The sequence below is a fragment of the Tetrahymena thermophila genome (assembly GCF_000189635.1).
Source record: "Tetrahymena thermophila SB210 genomic scaffold scf_8254431, whole genome shotgun sequence".
Lineage (NCBI taxonomy): Eukaryota > Ciliophora > Oligohymenophorea > Hymenostomatida > Tetrahymenidae > Tetrahymena > Tetrahymena thermophila.
In genome coordinates, this window is record NW_002476212.1 from 528,915 (window position 1) to 547,237 (window position 18,323).

Genomic DNA, 18,323 nt, shown 5'->3' on the forward strand with positions numbered 1-18,323 from the left:
ATTATTTCTAAATTAGGTTTATTTTTTTCTAAAGAATCAAGTAATAATATTATTTCAGGTTAACTAAAAGATTTAATTGTATCTTTTATTTTTTGTATAATATCTTTTCTAGATAGCTGCATAAATTTTCTTTACAAATTTAATTTAAAAAACCACTTTGATAATTTAAAAAAAAGTTTTAAATTTATTTTATTTATCTCTAGCGCAGTAATTTATATTATATTTATTAATTATATTTTATGGGTCTTTTTTTTTATTGATTATTAATTTTCAATTTATGCTTGAGTAATTTTAATAATATTTTTCAATTATTTTTTAAATATAAAAAGATATTTATTAATATTCATTATAAATAAAGTAAAATTTACAATATTTGATTTTTATTTCATTTAAAAATGTTTATAATCATAGAAATTATAAAATTTATTTTCTTATTATTAATAAATTTAAAAATTTAATAAATAATTAAGAATATTTTTATTCTAAACTATTTTCGGATCTTTTATTTTATTAATTATTTATTTATTTACAAAGTTTATTTAATTTGCCTTTCCAAAATATAAAATAAATATAATTTGCTTTTAATAAAAATGAATATTTTCTTAAAGTTATAATTATCAGAAATTGTAGAATATTTTTATATTATTAGTAATAAAAGAATTTATTTGAATATTCTCAATATCCTAAATTTTTGATTCATTTTTTGAATACAATATTTCAAAATTTATTTTGTCACTGACAATTAATTATACTAAAAAGTATTTGTTTTAATTTAAGCCATTTTTTAATACTCTTAATCATTTACCAAACAATTTGGACTCAGAAAAACAACTTAGAATCTAACTTATTTTCATAATATTTTGATTGATTAATATAATATATAAATAGATATATATCATAAAAAAGTTAATTTTTAGTAGATTCTTGAAATTGAACTTGTTAATTTTAACATCTGTAAATATTACAGAAATAAATTTTAAATATTAACCAAACAGTCGCCAGCATAATATTATTAAAAAATATAAAGGTATTTAAAGTCATCAAAAAAAAACTAAGTTTTAATGGAATATTTTAACTTAAATTAAATTTAGCAACTTTTAACTAAATATTAAACTTAAAAATATAAATAAATCATTTATTTAATTTTTTAGTTTGCTTTTAAATTATTTTTTTAGTAACTAACTAACTACCAAAATTTTCGTTAAGAATTTTAAGCAAAAAAGTATCTAGAATAACTTATTAGGTGATGCTTTTTTCAATTTATACTAACATTTTTATTTAAACACATTTATTAAGTTTTTAATTATTAACATTTCAAAATGATTCTTATTCTTGAATAAATAAGTTAATATGGAATAATTTTAATCAAATATGAAAAATATTCCTAGAATATAATTTAATTAATAAAGAGAAAAGTTGAAAATATATAAATTTTTGTAAAATATATAAAGAGTTAATTAGAAATAGGATTTATGATAAATATAATTCTATCTATTTAAATTCTTTAAGCAGTTAAAAGAAAATAACTCGAAATACTAATATAATGAAATTTGATTATAAAAGAATACATTATATAATCCTATGATTAATTAATTTGAAATTTTTTAATTACTAAATTGCTTAATAGAGTCTTTACTATTTATTTTTTGTTTGTTTGTTTGTTTGAAATATGATTTTCACTTTTAGCAATGGAAAACTGTTTCAAAAGTAATTCAAGTATTTTGTATGACTTTATAATTTTTTTATTTATAAATATACTAATACTTTGTTAAAATATAATTACTATCAGGTAGATGTACCCATTTATAGAGTAGCTTTATAAATTAAGTTTAAAATGTTAAAAGTAGTTTAGATTGATCATTATTATTTATTGATAATTAATTAAGCTCAAGACTATCTTACAGTAACATCTATTGTATTAAAAGAATAAGAATCCTGTGTCCTATTTATTTGATTCAGATTGCTACATGAATTAATCAGATTAGTAAAATTCATTTAATTTTTTTTATAATTTTTGAACCATCTTTGTATAATAGTTGCTGCTTAATGTAATTTTTAAACCTAAATAAAATATTAAAATGAGATAGAATAAATAACTATTAAAATTAGGAGTAAATAGGTTCTTACATCTGTTTCATAATACTGTGATTCAAATCTATCTGAGTTACTGTTTAAATATTTTAATGCTAGTCTTCCATCAATCTGGTAAGTTGTTGAAGGACGAATAGTAGTGTTAAATCCTTTAATTTTCTTTTTATTTTTTTTCCAAAACTCCTAAACTCCATCTGTTTACTATATTTTAAATGTCCTGTCGTTATTGCTATCTTCTAATTAATCCAAATATGCCCGACTATATCTCTTACTCACAGAATCTGTATAGTGAGTTCTTTATTTTTCAATATAAAGAGATATAGGTAAATTTTTTTCATATCTATAAGGTTCAGCTGATTTTGAATCTTCTTTATCTCTTTGGCATCCTGAACATATATTTCCCATACTAAATTTGATTTATCTTAATATAAATGATTGCTAACTGCTTTAGCTAAGATTAAAATCTCTATCTAAATTGGCTGTTTGCTAACTTTTGAAAGCCTAATTAACCCTTTGTGATAAAATGAAAGTTTTTACTAAATAATTAAAAAAGCTTTTTATCTCTTATCTTTTAATTAAACAAAGTTAGTGATATTATATTAATTTCTGATTATGTATTAGTCTCACCACTAAATTCATTAAAATTCTTATTGTGCAAACTAATTTTATTATTTGTTAGACCTATGTAACTTTAAATTTCCCTTATTTTTATCTATTTCTATCAAATTTTAGAACCTATACTAAGCCAGTAATTACTTTGAAATTTTGAAATAAAGTTATTATAATTGAATTTTTAAATTTGTTAATTCTAATGAATTCAAAATAATTCTAAAAAATACAAAGAGAATAAATTCAATTTAAATATTTTCATGTTTTAATTCTTTAAAAATATTATATTAGAATTCAAATTTATTGTTTCAGTTTACTTTTTAATGGTTTAGATTGATTTGTCATTCAAAATTGAAATAAAAAATATTTTTTCCAAAAGTTAAAATTAAAATTATTTTTGATTAAATTTAGAGTAAAATCTGATATAAAAATGAGTTAAATTTATTACAAAAATATTATATAAAGATAAAATTTAATTTATTATTCAATCATTTATTTGTAATTAGCTTATGGATATAATTTATAAGCTATAACCATTCATTTTAACTAAAAGTAATAAATTTTCTTTTGAAAACTCTTTTATTAATTTATTTATTTATTCACTTTTTGGAAAATATTTTATTAATCAATATACTACTTAAATTATTTTGTTAACTATTTAAAATTTTTTATATTTTATTTACATTTGATTTATTTTGTTTCTTAATTTAGTTGAATTTAATTAAATTTCTTTCAACAACACTTTTTCTTTTTATGATGATAAATAGAAGGGGCTTTAGTGATTTAGCTTTCATAGTAACTTAATGAAATACTATCTTCATTTTTTTCAGTAGGACCAATATCTACATCGTTTTGTTACTAAAGTATATTATCAATTAGAATGCTAAAGAGCTCTTCTACTTAATAGCCGTCTTTAGCTGAAACTTAAATGCATGAGTTAAAGTTGTTTTTTTCTGCAAAATTATTTAAAAAGTCTTCAGTCCCAAATAAATCATCTTATTTACTGCTTTTAACACTATCTGGTAGAAGGTCATATTTGTTTTGGGCTAATACAACTGGTAACTTATCACCAAGCTCTGACTCTTACTAGACTAAATTTTTCCATATTATAGATTCTTTTAAGCTATCTTCTCTTTAAGTATCACAAACTATGATGCATCCAGATGAATTTCTGACAAAATTTTTTGTCATACTTTTATATTTATCTTAACCTTAAAAAAAATAAAATGTTAAACTTATTTAAAAGAAATAATATAAAATTGGATAAATAGATTTAATAAAAATGCGTATTAATTTAACCTGCGATATCCCATATTCTTAGTTAAACTTTTCTTCTCATTGTATGCTAAACTTCTTTGAAGTTATTCTGCATCCCAATAGTTGTTTACTCATAAATATCAAATTAATTCCATGTATAGCGCTTAATAACTGATGTTTTGCCGGTGCCACTCATTCCTACCACAATAACTTTTGCAATATTATCTTATTTTAGGCTCATCTTGCTATGAATTTATCAATTAAATGTAATTGCTGTTTATGAAGATCCAATTTATATTTGAAGAAGCCTTTATAAAAAATTTAGAAAAATTACAATTATTTATAAATCCAATATCTTTTTTAATCCAATTAATGAGTGAGTTTTTGGCTAATTAAAACTTAAATATGATATAATATATGCTATTTATCAAAATATTAAACTATTAAGGGATCGATTTTTAATCCATTAAATTAAGTAGATTTAAGCTTATTTTAAATTTAGGATGAAATTTTTAATAGAAATTAATTAAAATTAAAAAAAAAATATTAATTCTACTTAAAATAATACTTGTGAATATTAAAAATAATTTCTATTTGAACTAAAATTAAATTAAAAATACTAGTTTAATTAAGCTTTTTAATGAGAATATTACAAAAGCAAAAAAAAAAAATGAAATAAAAAATATCTTTAAAATATAAGATAATTAATTTTTTATAATGAAATTTATCATTTATTTAAATGGATTTTACAAATTATTTTTAAAATATTTGAAAATTGAGAAAATTTAAACTGAATAAAATATAAATGTATAATATTATTAATTTAATAATCTAAATTATTTTGGAATGAAAATTGTTAAAATATATATATATAACTCATTTATCATCTCTATTTAATGAAGAAAGAATTCTCATATCGACTTCACTTATGTTTTAGCTTTTAAAACACCTATTTAAGAATTTATTTACATATTTGTATTGAAGATCTTTAGATTGTGATAGTAGATACTAATTCTCAAAGTAATTTTCGCTTTCTTTAATAAAATAAAAATATTTAAATTAAATTAATTAATACTATTTAAAATTACTAATATAATTAGCTTATTTGTTGTTTTAGTCAATTCCTTGATAAAATTTAGCCGAAAAACCTACTAAATTTAAAGCTGCTAATTACTCACTACTCAGCAAAACCATAATTGCTTTCTTTAAATAAATTACATCTGAAAAGAGCTAGAAAATATTAGAGTTTCTGTTAGCTTATTCTTAAATAACTTATTTAGTATTGGCATCTATTCCATTATCTTCAAATATTTTATTTCTGTCCCAAAACTTAAAATAGAAACTAATTAGTTCATATATTTAATATTTAATAAAAATTCCAACAAAATGTTTATTTTTTTACCTAAAATTGAATAACTTTCTTCGAGATTTTTTAAATAAATCAGAGTTTTTATACTAGTAAACTTATTCACAAAAATTGTCTATTTTACTTTTATAATTTTGAATTTCTTGCTTTTAAAAACTACTGTTTGCATTAAGTAATAGGTTATTATTACTTTTAATACTAGAATTCTTCTTGTTTCTTCTTAAAAAGATAAAGAATTTAAAGGTGGGTAATTTATTTATCTTTAGTTAATTAGTATTTGAAAATCTTTTTTAATAACAATTCTATAGACTCTAGCAAAAATCTTATTGATTATCTTTAATTTTCTAATTATTGCTAATACTTTAACCATGATAGATTTATTAAGTATCTAAACACTATTTCAATTTACTTTGAAATAATGGGACGGGTTTTAAACTTTTTTCATTTTCACCATAAAATTTTACTTTTTTCTTATCCATAATTATCTAATTTATTAATTGGTCATCTCTTTTTAAAGTTAAATTATTGGCTTCACAAATTTTTTGAAAGTCATTCAAATAAACATTCTATAAAAGTAAAAAAAATAAATCTTCTTTCAAAAGCTTTGCTGAAAAATATTTTCCAATAATTCCTAAAAGCATTAGAATGGTTATAACACTATTACTTTAAGCAAAAACTTATGTAATAGTTGGGTATTAAATTTAAATTTATTCTACTATTTCATCAAGCTGAAAAGTTGCTTACGCTATTAAGGTTAGGCCTGTTTTTTCAATAAAAGATTATCTATCAAATCTTTAAATATCTGGAAAGCTTGATTAGAATAATGCTCCTTATTTGACAGTAATTTCTTGCTTAACAATTCTAATAGTTGTGAATTAAAACTGATCTCCTTGTAAATTTAGATACTAGTTTCTAAATTAAATTTCAGTTTTTTACATAGTAATATTGTATTATGAGGTTGATAATTTAAAATGAAGTGCAGACCCTCTATCATTAATTATTTAATCTATTTCACTAGGACTTGCACAATTATCTGGAATAGATGTTTTATAAATATCAGTATCTTGGCACTATAAATTAAAAACATTATATTTGAGTAAATATTTTCATTTATGTTCAAAGTTAATGTATAATTAGAAACCTAAGAGAAATCTATACAATCAAATCCATTAAGTTATAAATCAGCACATTTTTTTGTATTCAATGGTATTACTTGTTAATCGGAAGTGTATAAATAAGGTAAGAATACTAAGTATGTCTTATTTTATTGATGTGATAAATTATCTAGAGATAAAGTAGCGTTTGCCTGATAATTAAAGGCAATTAAATTATTTTAAAGATTTACATCTATGCTGTCTCCAATAATATTACTTTAAGATCTATAGGTAGGATCAATTAAATTATTCATATACGAGTAAGCTAGAAAGGATGTATATGAAATAACTAAAACTATAACCACAAAAGATAAGAATCCTCGAAAATTAGTTGTTTTTTTAACTTTTTATGTACCTATATTGAACTTAAATTCAGATGAAAAAATATCAAAACTTTGAAAATTCATTCTATTATTATTTTCATTAAATTTAAAAAAATTACTATTAATTCCATTTTTGTACTATAAATATTGGCTCTTTTTTTCTTTCTTATTGATTAACAAAAATAACTGTTAATCCATAAGCTGAATTCAATTATTTATATTTGGTATTTTAATGCCTTATAATATAAATTCTTATATATTGTGGTATTATGTTTTTTAGGAAATTTTATTTATAGAGCAAACCTTTGTTATTGTTTATTTCCTTTTTCACTTTCTGATCTTTCTTTCTTCTATTTAATTGATTTTTGTCAGATAAAGATATTTTTTATTAATTAATTCTAATAAATAAAACAAATAAAGAAATATCTATTTCAATTAAATTGTATTAAAAAACAAACTAAAATCAGATGGAAACTGAAGCTGCCCCTATTATTCCTACAACTACCTCTATATCCCCTGTTGACTGCACTAAGGCATTCAATGAGCTTAACTTGAAAGAAAAATTGTATGCATACTACTTTTCTTAGGCTTCTTGGGTAGGATCTAAAATTTGCTACTTTTAAAGATCATATGAATCACCTGCCTTATTTTACCTTTTCCAAAAAATATTTTTGAATGAAACTCCTGAAGAGGTCAAACAAAAGCTCTTACATAATGGTTTTGATGAAGTTTAAGTTTAGCAAATATTTGTTTACATAGGTACTTTCTTTGAAAACTGCGGAAATTTCAAGAGCTTTGGTGATTGTAAGTTCATCCCAGAAATATCTAAAGAAAAATTCTTAGAATTTATAAAACTCACTAAAGCCTACACTATCTACTAGCCTTAATTCGACTTTGTATGGGAAAATACAAACTATGAGTTGTACGCTTATCACAATCCCTACTAGATTATTGAGTTTATTAATAACTAAGGTAATATATTTACTAAATGATCCAAAATATTAAATATATCAAAAACATAATTAAAATAAACAAAAAGGACATACATCATATTATAGCTCTAATATATCATAATAAAATGCAGAATAGATTAGCAAGTTTATGGAATAAAAGGATATCAATTTGTCTCCTTTAAATACAAGATTACTTAAGCATAGTGAAACTGAATATGAAATATTAGTCGCCTCAATAACTAAGGATCTATAACCAGAAAAAGACTATGAGTTTGAAGGACTAAAGATTAAAATTACTTATGGTGACTTTAAGCCTTTCTTAGCTTCTTTAAATGGATATCTTGAAAAATGTATAAAGCATGCAGAAAACGATCATCAAGTAGAAATGATCAAGTCTTACTTGAAGCATTTCGAAAATGGTTCTATTGATGAACACAAAAATTCCTAAAGACATTGGATTAAAGATAAGGGTCCAATAATTGAAACAAATATAGGTATTTATTTATTTAAATATCAAATAATATTTGAATTATAAATAATAATAGATAGAAATTTTATCATATTTAAAATTTTATAATTTAGGATTTATAGAAAGTTACTTAGATCCTTTAAAAGTTAGAGCAGAGTTTGAAGGCTTTGTTTCAGTTGTTAATAAAGAAGAATCTAAAAAATTAGAGGAATTAGTATCAAAAGCAGAAGGAATCATTTCTCATTTACCTTGGCCTAAGGAATTCGAAGTTGAAAAGTTTACAAAGCCAGATTTTACTTCTTTAGAAGTATTGACTTTTGCAAGCTCAGGTATACCTATTGGTATTAATATTCCTAATTATGATGACATTAGACAAACAGAAGGATTTAAGAATGTTAATTTAGGAAATGTCTACTCAACTCCTAAAAAAGAAAATGTTTTGTTTGCTAACGAAGCTACTGCTGAATTATATTGCAAATATTTCAAAGATTCTTTGTTTGTTATTGTTGCACTTCATGAATTATTAGGTAACTTTATTGGAGCAATCAACTTATTTAACTAAAAATAATATAAAAAATATCTGAAGGGCATGGAACAGGTAAGTTGTTCCAAAAGAAAGAAGATGACACACTTAATTTTGATTAAGAGCACTTACTTCATCCTATTCTTAATACTAAAATTGATACTTATTACGATAAGAACGAAACTTGGCATTCAAAGTTTGGAGATATTTCTTCTAGCTATGAAGAATGTAGAGCTGATTCAGTTGCTATTTATTTAAGTTGCTTCTAAGAAAGTTTAGATATCTTAATTCCTGAATATTCTAAAGAAGAGTAAAGTGATTTAGTATATATAGCTTGGTATGAAATTGTAGTAAGTTCTATTAAAGGTTTAGAATATTACAATCCAGAACTAAAAAAATGGGGTCAAGCACATACAGCTGCAGCTTATGCAATTACAAAAGTAATTAGTTAATTAGTTTGTTTATTATTTTTTATAAAAATTAAAAATATTTATATCTATTTCAAAAAGGTATTAATTGAAGCAGGATAAGGCTTAGTCACTATTGAGAAAACAGAAAAAGAAGGAAAGCCTTATGTCTATATTCATCTTGATAAAAGCAAAATTTGGACTGTTGGAAAAGAAGCAATGAGAAAGTTCTTGATTGTAATATTTATATAAAAATAATAAATTATTAATCTAATATTATTATTTAGGGATTACAAGTTTACAAAAGTACTGGTGATTCCGTTAGAGGAATTGAGTTCTTTAATAAATATTTAGCTGTTGACGATGAAATGTTAGAATACAGAAAAATAGCTTTAGATAACAAGAAACCTCGTAAACTTAGTTTGTAAAGTCATGTAAAATTAGTTGGTAATGAAGAAAATGTTGAGTTAGTAAATTTCGAAAGTACATTTGAAGGATTAATCAAATCTTTTACCCACCACTATGAAGGATAAGTAGATGATGTTTACACTGAATGGCTTAAATATCATAATGAATTCCGTATCAAACACAATAAATGAAAAGAAATTAAAACAATATTTATATGTTGTTGTACATTAAATCAATATTTCCAGAAATTTTGAAAATGTTTATTTCAAAAATTTTCTCAAAAAATCAAAATCTAAAGCAAATTAAAGTATAATTTGTAAATATATCAAAAATATAATTTTTTAAAACAATAATTTATTATTTATTCAAAGATATTAATTTCTTAAGCTCCATAAATTGAAAAAATGTTTAAAAATAAATCAACAATTTTTATCTTAATTTTAATATACAACTATTTAAAATAAATAAAAACACTTTTAGTTCAGTTAATATCTTTAAAATTGTTAAATGCATAAATTTACATTGTAAGTTCATCAAAGAATTTAATTGAAAAATTAAAAATTTCATTATAATTTTTACTAAAAATTATGTTTTTTTTTTGCATATATGACCAATTTACAAATATCTATTATCTATTGAGGTCAAACTTCTCATATATTAATCTCCAAAATTAAACTCTTAATTTTAAATAAAGTTCATTTTAATTTGGTGCAAAGCCTTTTTTAGTTTACTTTGCATTAGCAAAGCTCATTAATCTCATAAATTTAGTAAACTAAATTTTACTCTATTATTTTCATTGTTTTAGATAAAGCAATTTAAGAGTTATTTTAGTTTAAAAATAGTTCAAACTTATTTAAAGAGCTGCTTCTGGTATTGAAATATCATGAACTGGATTTTCAGATATTTCAATACCAGGATTTATATAAATCAAACTATTATTGAAAAATAATTAATAATTTAAAATGATTTAGCTTAGATATCAGACTTAAAAGAATATTGATTTAATTAATTTTTATTATACTGTAAATGCTCATTAATTAAGGCATTCCCTAAGTATCATTTTTGCCCAAAAAAAAGTGCTTAAAGATCAAACATATTATAACAAAATTTTTTCAATATAAAATTTAAAATAACTAAAAATTATGGTGTTAATTAAGGAGGATTTAAGATAATACAATTGATCAAGGTATTTATATATATAAAGATTTACATTTATTAATGCATAGTTGCTTTTTATAAAATATTAATACTAAATTTAATAAATTAGAAAAATAAAAAGATCATTTATATAAAGTTAATCTCTTCAAATATTATTTTGGAAGAAGATAGATAGCTAATATTGCTAAAAATTTAAGGAAAAAATATGTTTTAATTTAATTTAAATTTCCTTTCTAAAAAATTGATTCAATTAAATTGAATTATAATCGAGAGATATTTAAAATTTAGTTATTACTATAAATTTAAGTTTAATATAAATAAGTCTCTCAAATCAAAAATAGTAATTTTGAAAAACCTTCTATTTATTTATTGTTTTAATTAGGATCTATTTAATAATATTCAAATTTCTATTTTTTTAAGCCATTCTTTACATTTTTGTTAAAATTCAACAAATTGGAAATGTAATTCTTCTACATCCTAATTATTTATTTCTTGAGGAATTTGTGGTATTTATTAGCTCATATAGGGAACAACGGTTGATTAATCTCCTTTAATTTAGTTTTATTTATTAAATCCGCTGTTTCCTTATTTACTGTTTAGTGTAGGATCAATTAAGCCATTCATATTTTTATCGTTTTTATTGACTTTTAAGTTGCAAGGATCTGTTTTACCAAGCATTTAAATGTTTTAGTCAAATTTTTAAAATAAATTTTAAGGCATAGGACTCTTATTTCTGGGAGCAGCAGTAGCACCCATCATATTTGCAGAAGATGGGTCACAAACTTATATACAATTTAATTATTTTTTTATCGTTTGTTGATATTCAGGGATTTGATTTTCATCAGAAATTTTAGTGATATTGTTAGTATTTAAGTTAGAAACTGTAGTTGAGTTCTTAGATTGCTTACTTTCGGAGTGCATTAAGTTATTTTCAGCAATCTATTTTACTTAATTAGCTGCATGTGATGAATGAGCAACACTTCTTCTTTAATTACGAGAATATTTTGTAGTTTATGTATTCTTTAAATAATTTTGTAATGCATATATCCTTGTTTATCTCTCATCCTAAGAATTGGAATTTTATTCAAAACTCTTACTATTATTGTTATTATTTCTATTAATCATTAATTCTTTATTTGTTGTTTATGTATTTATTCTGTCATCACTCTATATTTTATTTCAAATAATATATTTTCTTTAAATGGTTAATACGGAACATTTGATAAAATCAATTGAAAACAAGCTTAAAATAAAAGAAATTTGCTAGCTAATTAAAAATTGTTTTAATTAGATCGATGTAAAAATAAATAAATAAATAATTTAATATTAATTCCAAATTGTTAAAACAAATAATCATAAAGAATTCTAATAAATTACAATATTTGTATCTATTCTGCATACCTATTCTGTTGGTAAGCAAGATGAGTCCATATTTTCAAGATTAAAATCGTATAATTAGTTATCATTAACAATGTCCTTAGAGTGTTTGTTTGATAATTTAAAAGAATGATTCATATCGTTACAATTCCCAATTTAAACAGAAATATTGTTTATGCTATTTTTAATTATCACTGGATTTTAGGGGTTATTTTGATTTATGTGATTCCCATATGAGCTCGGAGTAATCACACTTATTGGTGTATTTGATTAAAAAACTGAATTTTTGAAGTATGCATCTCCTATATTATTAGGACTAATTTAAGGTGGTGCATTATGTTTACTATACATTTAGGAATAGTTGGGTATCCTCTGTTAATTTTGATTTGTGCTATCTTTTCTTTGTTATGATTTTCTACTTACAGGTGTTTAATCCATAAAATTAAAATTTGTATTTATATTGCTAGAATTATTTATATATTCAAAATCTTCTACTACTGGTTCATCATGCCTTGTGGCTTATCTAGAACCAATGCTCTGTCTTAGCATCCTTATTTTCCTCTTTTAGCTTTAATTATTTTAAGGCTGTTGCATATGAATCTGTTATAATTCTTAAGATCTTCCTAAATTTAACGGCATTTATGGAGACATCTTAAATTAATCTAAAATACTGAATTAGCTCCCATCTAAATATTAAATGCATTAAAACAATCAATATATCTATAAATTATATTACCATAGTTATTTTGATTATTTATTGATGGTCTACAGCTAGATTATGCTCTTTTTTATCCAATTTTGCAGTCTTAAGGTCCATTCACTTTTGGAGAAATAAACTAATTGTTGATTATAATATATTTACAATTTAAGAAAGTGTAGTTAACATTAAAATACAATACTCTATTAAGTGGTGATATATTATTGCTTCTGTTGTTTGCTCTATTTTTAGTTGACTACTTTTACACAATGATTATAATTACCAATATATTTATAATATTCAAACTTTACATTATAAGGATTATTAAAAAATTATGTGCTAAGATTAACACCAGAAGAAGGGCTTAAATCTTTATAAGAAGCCTTTTTTTATTGAGAGTAATTAAATGGCACTTTAGCTTGATTATCTTAAGTTGGTTGTTTTATATTAGCAGCTTTATTGTATTATTAAATAAGAACTTAATTTATTTTTGTCACACAAATCATCATTAATAGAGGAAATTCAATTCATTTTTAATAAAAGAGTAAATCAATGAATCAATACCTTATTTGGCATTTTTGTAAAAAGACTCCCTCAACTAACTATTTTTTGTACTCATATAATTGTAAATAGGAATAAATTATGCTTTAGTTTTCCAGATTATCTGAATTAGCTGCTTTTAACGTATATATTCTAAGAATACTTAATATTTTGCTTTAGTGGTGCTATATAAATACTTAATTATATAAATAATGTTCTAACAACCAACCTTTCTAATATTATTAATTAATTTATTCTTTCTTTTACTTTGTTTGCTTGTTTGTTTCTTTATTATAGATAGAAAATTAAAAATAATACCAATATCTATCTAAATAGATATAACTATCAATTTATTGTTATAATACTTTTTTTTGCATCTACATTTACTTAAACTATCTTTTGAGTATGTAAATACTTGAGTTCATAATGAGAGAGTATTTATTTCATTAAATATAAAGAAAATTTTATACAATAAATACTTTTTCATCTATTCATGAATATTATATGAAATATTATTTAAGCCATCCAAAAATTTTTATTATTATCAATCTTTAAAAAAATCTATCCAAATTAATATATTTACTTATTTATTTATTTGTTGGTTGATCTTACTTAAAATTGCTGTTACTCCTTATTATGAAAATTATAGATTTTATTATGAATTTTTTTAACTATTAAAATATTATTTTTATTTATTATTTTCAATATTTTTATAAAAATACAATTTATTTTTATTATTTAATCTAAGAAATTATTTGTTTAATAATTTTAACTTTTTAAAATGTAGTTCTGAGTAACTATATTATTTAAATATTCTTAAATCAAAAGTAATATCTTGTATCATATTATAAAAGAGAATTATCTCACTATTATAAATCAAAAACTTAAATTTTATATTTTTTGCACTTTTTACTTCATAATTTCTCTATCTTCCAATTGTTTACTCCTAAAGTAAGGCTAAATTTAATTTAAATGCTATTAATTTTTCTTAAAATTCTTATTATACCTTCAATAATTAATAATATAACATGCATAATTAAATATAGTTTTCAAAATGCTTTGCTAATATTCTATCTAATCCTAACAAATAACTTTCTTTATTTAGTTTTAGATAATTAATAAATTATAGGATTTAAAATAGAAATTCATTTTAATTTTTATATTTTATGTTAAAAAAATAATTTCTATACTTTTAATTGTAAAAAATAATATATTTATAATATGTAGAGGATATTTATAAAAGATAGAAACCATATTTTAAGTTGATGAGAAATATATAAACCTAACATCAAATTAATATAAAATAAATTTTATGAAATTCTTGAATGATTATTCATTTTAAAAAATAATCTAAACTGCTATTTTTAAAATTTATTATTAAGATAATTTTATTATGTAATTAAAATCGAAATGATGAATAAAAGAAGCCATAAAGATAAACACATACTATTTTAAAATATCTAAAATATATTAGAAATTTTAACAATTTTACATCTAAATTAATAAATATTAATCTATTGACTCACAATTATGTTAGCTATTTAGCATTTAAATATTTATCTTTAGTTAATTGAAATACTCTAAAATCATACCATTCATTTTCAATTTAAATTGCATTCTTTTACTACTCCACTTCTTCAAATCCTAGTCTAATAGCAATATTTGCACTTTTTGTGTTAGAAATAATACATTTGATAAACACAGTTTCTAGTTTTAAATCTTCAAATCCATAATCAATCAAACTCTAAGCGCAATCAGTCATAATTCCTTTACCACATTGATCTTAATCCAACCAGTAGCCAATATCTGCTTCTTTATTCTCGAGCCTTAATATGTAACCAATTGAACCTATAATTTCATTTTTATCCCAAATAAGGTATGTTATTTAATCATAATTTTCATGTGCTTTCTGCATAAGATTTAAAAATGTTGTGGCATCATCTATTGATTTATAATTCTTAGCCCAGGGTAATGTTTTGCTCAAATATTACTAATTCTTCATTACTATTGAAAATAGTTTCTCATTGTCTTGTATGTGAGTTAATCTCATTTCAATATTTTATTTTTATATTTTTATTACATTTTTTAAAGGTCTTTATTTAACTTAAGTAATATAATCTTCCATTTTATCTGAAAATAATTATTTAGAATATTTTTTGATTAATTAATTTCAATTAATTTATTCAAGTTTGTTTATTTATCTTATTTAAATAAATATTTTTACCTAATTTTATTTTAAGATAAATAATTGATCAAAATATTTCTAATAATCTGCAATTCATAAATTATTTACAAAATGTAAAGTAATTTGAGTAGCATCTAGATAAAATATATGGTTTTTGCTATTTTAATTTAAAATATATCAAACATTTTTTAGATTTAAATTTACTAGTATTTTACCTTACAATAATTTGCATGGAATAGTAGGAATTTTAAATCAAGTAAGAAGTATATTTTGCTTAGCATTAACTTAATATATTATCATAAAATTAGCTTGTTAAATTACATACATATGTAGATTAGAAAAAAGTTTTTGTTTAATTTAAGCTATATAATCCAAAATAAATTATATTGAGAATAATTATTTAGATTTTTTTAAAAATTAATTCAATCTATTTAAATTTATATTAAAATTTTGAATTTTTCTATTTTATTTTAAGATAAATAATATGTCAAAAAATGTTTAGTATCGTATATTTCCTTAATTTATATTAAAATTTTCAATTTACCTAATTTTATTTTAAGATAATATGTCAAAAAATGTTTAGTATTGTCTATTTCCTTAATTATTTGTATAATATAAGGGAGTATTGTAAAGTATCTAGATTAAATAAATCTAAGGCTTTTGCTATTCTAATTAAAAAAGATCAACCAATATCTATCTTTCTATCGAAGTTTATAAAATGCTTTACATTAATCTAATATATTTTTATTTATGAAATTAAATTTTGTAAATTAATGTATGAATTTTTAATAAAACTTTAATTCCTCGCAAAAAATCTTAAAAAAATATTTTTTAATAGTAATCTAACATTCAATCATAAATAATTTTTTTAGGTAATTATTAAAATTTTCGATTCCAAAATCATAGAAATAATATCTCATAAATTTAAAAAATTGATATCAGTTTGATTATAATAATATTAAATAAAAAATTAAGATCTAAAATAACAAAGTACAGAATTTGAAGAAAAAAAATATATTTACTGTAGAAATTATCAAATTGGGCACTCTCCGTATCCAAAATTTTGCCCAATATAGATAGGTGTCCACTAAAATTAGTTTTAACTTTGGGGGAGGAGTGTGTGAATATATAAATACATTTACAGTATATAATGTAAAATTTATATTTAATGTTTCTAACAATTTATTTAAAAATTAAATTAATTTTATGTTTATAATAACTCGAGTTACCAAAATTTTTTACTTTATTATTACAAATTTTTTTTATTTATTAATAACCTAACTCAAATGCAATTTTACTCAATATAATTCTCAATTATTCGAATTATTTTTAGTCAAGTGAGACATCTACTACTTACTATTTTATGTGGAAATAAATTTTATTTGATAAACAGCCTATAGATTTGCAAACAAGAAAATATTGATTTATATAATTTGTTAATTTTGTATTTTAAAATAAATCTTTAAAATTTTAAATATTGGTTATTTTATAGAAAAGAAGTTTAAATTAAAATAAATTTATAAGATAATTGAACTGAAATAAATTATTATTGAGCAAATATTAAATAACTGGTTATCTCTTAACCTGAGTTTAACTTTTATAAAAATAATTTTATACTTATATTGACTAAAAAAATTTATCTTTTACTAAATAGCTTAAACCATGATCATCCATATATTTAGAAAAGATGTATTTATATTTATTAGTTTAATAATAAATACTCTTTTACTCTAATAACATTAATTTTCTTTATTAAAATAATATCTTTAAAAATAAATCGATTATTTTTTTTATAAGGTCTTTAAAATAGATAAAAAAATTAATTAGATACCTGAGCTGAAATAATTTAGTCTTTTGCAAAAATTAAATCTCTTATCATCTCTTAATCTCAAATTCATTATTAAAAATCTTATCATAATTAGATTGGATAAAAAAATTTTTGTTGTTTTCAAAATAATTTAAACCCTTATCAGCTATTTACTTATATTTATATTAGGTAAATTTATTCAAAAAAGTGTAAATTAATATTTAAATAATTTTCTTTAATAAAAATTAAATCTTTCCTTTTAAAGTGTGAGCGTTAAATTGAAAAAAGCATTTATTTTTTAAGAAAGAAAATTAATTAAAATAAAAAAATGAAAATAATTTCTCTTTTTTTTGTTTGCTTAATAGCAGTAATTTAAATTAATGCTAAAAATAATTGTTTAGAATATGTCCTTAAATAACGTGACTCTGGAAAATATTGTGAATTATAAAATGATAATGAATGCTGGAATGAAATGAAAAGCTATCAATAATGTGAATAGCAATGTTTTAAGAAAAGCAAAAATGAACCATATGAATCACTTTAATGTGTTAAAGAAACTTGCAATCCATCTAATCCTTAAGTGCAATGGTTTAAAACGGAAGAACTTATATGTGTAGATATTTTCGAGCCTCATGATTTTAATGGACTTGATAAATGTTAACTAGATTTATTTAATAGAGCAGCCTAGGGATAGTTTTGTTAACAAGGAAATACCGATTGCATATAAGCTATAAAATCTGCCAAATAATGCTCTATAACTTGCTTCCTTAAAAAAAATATCAGAGAGGTGTCTAATTAGTGCTTAAAAGAACAATGTTCTTCGGTAAATCCTTAAGCTCAAAGTTTTTTAAACAGTCTTAGCAAATGTGGTACTATAGATATTAGTATAAGCTCCTCAAATACACTTGCTTTCACAAGTTTTTTACTTGCTTTTTTAATTATTTGATATCTCAATTAAATTGATTTGATAATAGTAAGTTAGGATTTTTTCATAAAATA

The 18,323-nt window shown here is 21.0% G+C and overlaps 8 protein-coding genes across 8 annotated transcripts; 2 read left to right on the plus strand and 6 right to left on the minus strand. All coding sequences in view use genetic code 6, as the record gives it.

Annotated features, from left to right (window-relative positions):
• Positions 1-1,491: 1,491 nt before the first annotated feature.
• TTHERM_000313309 (Ras family protein) lies at positions 1,492-2,808 on the minus strand. The gene is made up of 3 exons (XM_012799742.1): positions 2,128-2,808; positions 1,784-2,061; positions 1,492-1,729 (listed from the first exon to the last, which is right to left on the minus strand). Exons 1-2 carry the CDS (start codon positions 2,728-2,730, stop codon positions 1,888-1,890), a joined length of 777 nt encoding a protein of 258 aa, XP_012655196.1. The 5' UTR covers positions 2,731-2,808; the 3' UTR covers positions 1,492-1,729; positions 1,784-1,887.
• A 624-nt stretch (positions 2,809-3,432) lies between these two features.
• TTHERM_00313310 (ADP-ribosylation factor(Arf)/Arf-like (ARL) small GTPase family protein) lies at positions 3,433-4,198 on the minus strand (the record flags this gene model as incomplete). The annotated part of the gene is made up of 2 exons (XM_001033512.2): positions 3,433-3,911; positions 4,000-4,198. The coding sequence occupies 2 exons, from the start codon at positions 4,196-4,198 to the stop codon at positions 3,433-3,435; spliced, it is 678 nt and encodes a 225-aa protein (XP_001033512.2).
• Positions 4,199-4,833: 635 nt separating this feature from the next.
• Positions 4,834-6,731, minus strand: TTHERM_000313319 (Ras family protein; the record flags this gene model as incomplete). Its single annotated transcript, XM_012799743.1, has 4 exons — positions 4,834-4,991; positions 5,046-5,299; positions 6,068-6,393; positions 6,465-6,731. The coding sequence occupies 4 exons, from the start codon at positions 6,729-6,731 to the stop codon at positions 4,834-4,836; spliced, it is 1,005 nt and encodes a 334-aa protein (XP_012655197.1).
• A 536-nt stretch (positions 6,732-7,267) lies between these two features.
• On the plus strand, positions 7,268-9,751 carry TTHERM_00313320 (peptidase family M49 protein; the record flags this gene model as incomplete). The annotated part of the gene is made up of 6 exons (XM_001033513.3): positions 7,268-7,772; positions 7,840-8,247; positions 8,336-8,749; positions 8,809-9,185; positions 9,255-9,389; positions 9,440-9,751. The coding sequence occupies 6 exons, from the start codon at positions 7,268-7,270 to the stop codon at positions 9,749-9,751; spliced, it is 2,151 nt and encodes a 716-aa protein (XP_001033513.1).
• A 1,366-nt stretch (positions 9,752-11,117) lies between these two features.
• Positions 11,118-13,636, minus strand: TTHERM_00313330 (hypothetical protein; the record flags this gene model as incomplete). The annotated part of the gene is made up of 6 exons (XM_001033514.4): positions 13,357-13,636; positions 13,104-13,246; positions 12,995-13,048; positions 12,832-12,931; positions 12,096-12,781; positions 11,118-11,885 (listed from the first exon to the last, which is right to left on the minus strand). Exons 1-6 carry the CDS (start codon positions 13,409-13,411, stop codon positions 11,118-11,120), a joined length of 1,806 nt encoding a protein of 601 aa, XP_001033514.4. The 5' UTR covers positions 13,412-13,636.
• A 1,218-nt stretch (positions 13,637-14,854) lies between these two features.
• TTHERM_00313340 (GNAT family acetyltransferase) lies at positions 14,855-15,457 on the minus strand (the record flags this gene model as incomplete). Its single annotated transcript, XM_001033515.1, has 1 exon — positions 14,855-15,457. One exon carries the CDS (start codon positions 15,455-15,457, stop codon positions 14,855-14,857), a length of 603 nt encoding a protein of 200 aa, XP_001033515.1.
• A 58-nt stretch (positions 15,458-15,515) lies between these two features.
• On the minus strand, positions 15,516-16,374 carry TTHERM_000313349 (hypothetical protein; the record flags this gene model as incomplete). Its single annotated transcript, XM_012799744.1, has 2 exons — positions 15,516-15,556; positions 16,062-16,374. The coding sequence occupies 2 exons, from the start codon at positions 16,372-16,374 to the stop codon at positions 15,516-15,518; spliced, it is 354 nt and encodes a 117-aa protein (XP_012655198.1).
• A 1,278-nt stretch (positions 16,375-17,652) lies between these two features.
• On the plus strand, positions 17,653-18,270 carry TTHERM_00313350 (hypothetical protein; the record flags this gene model as incomplete). Its single annotated transcript, XM_001033516.1, has 1 exon — positions 17,653-18,270. One exon carries the CDS (start codon positions 17,653-17,655, stop codon positions 18,268-18,270), a length of 618 nt encoding a protein of 205 aa, XP_001033516.1.
• Positions 18,271-18,323: the final 53 nt, after the last annotated feature.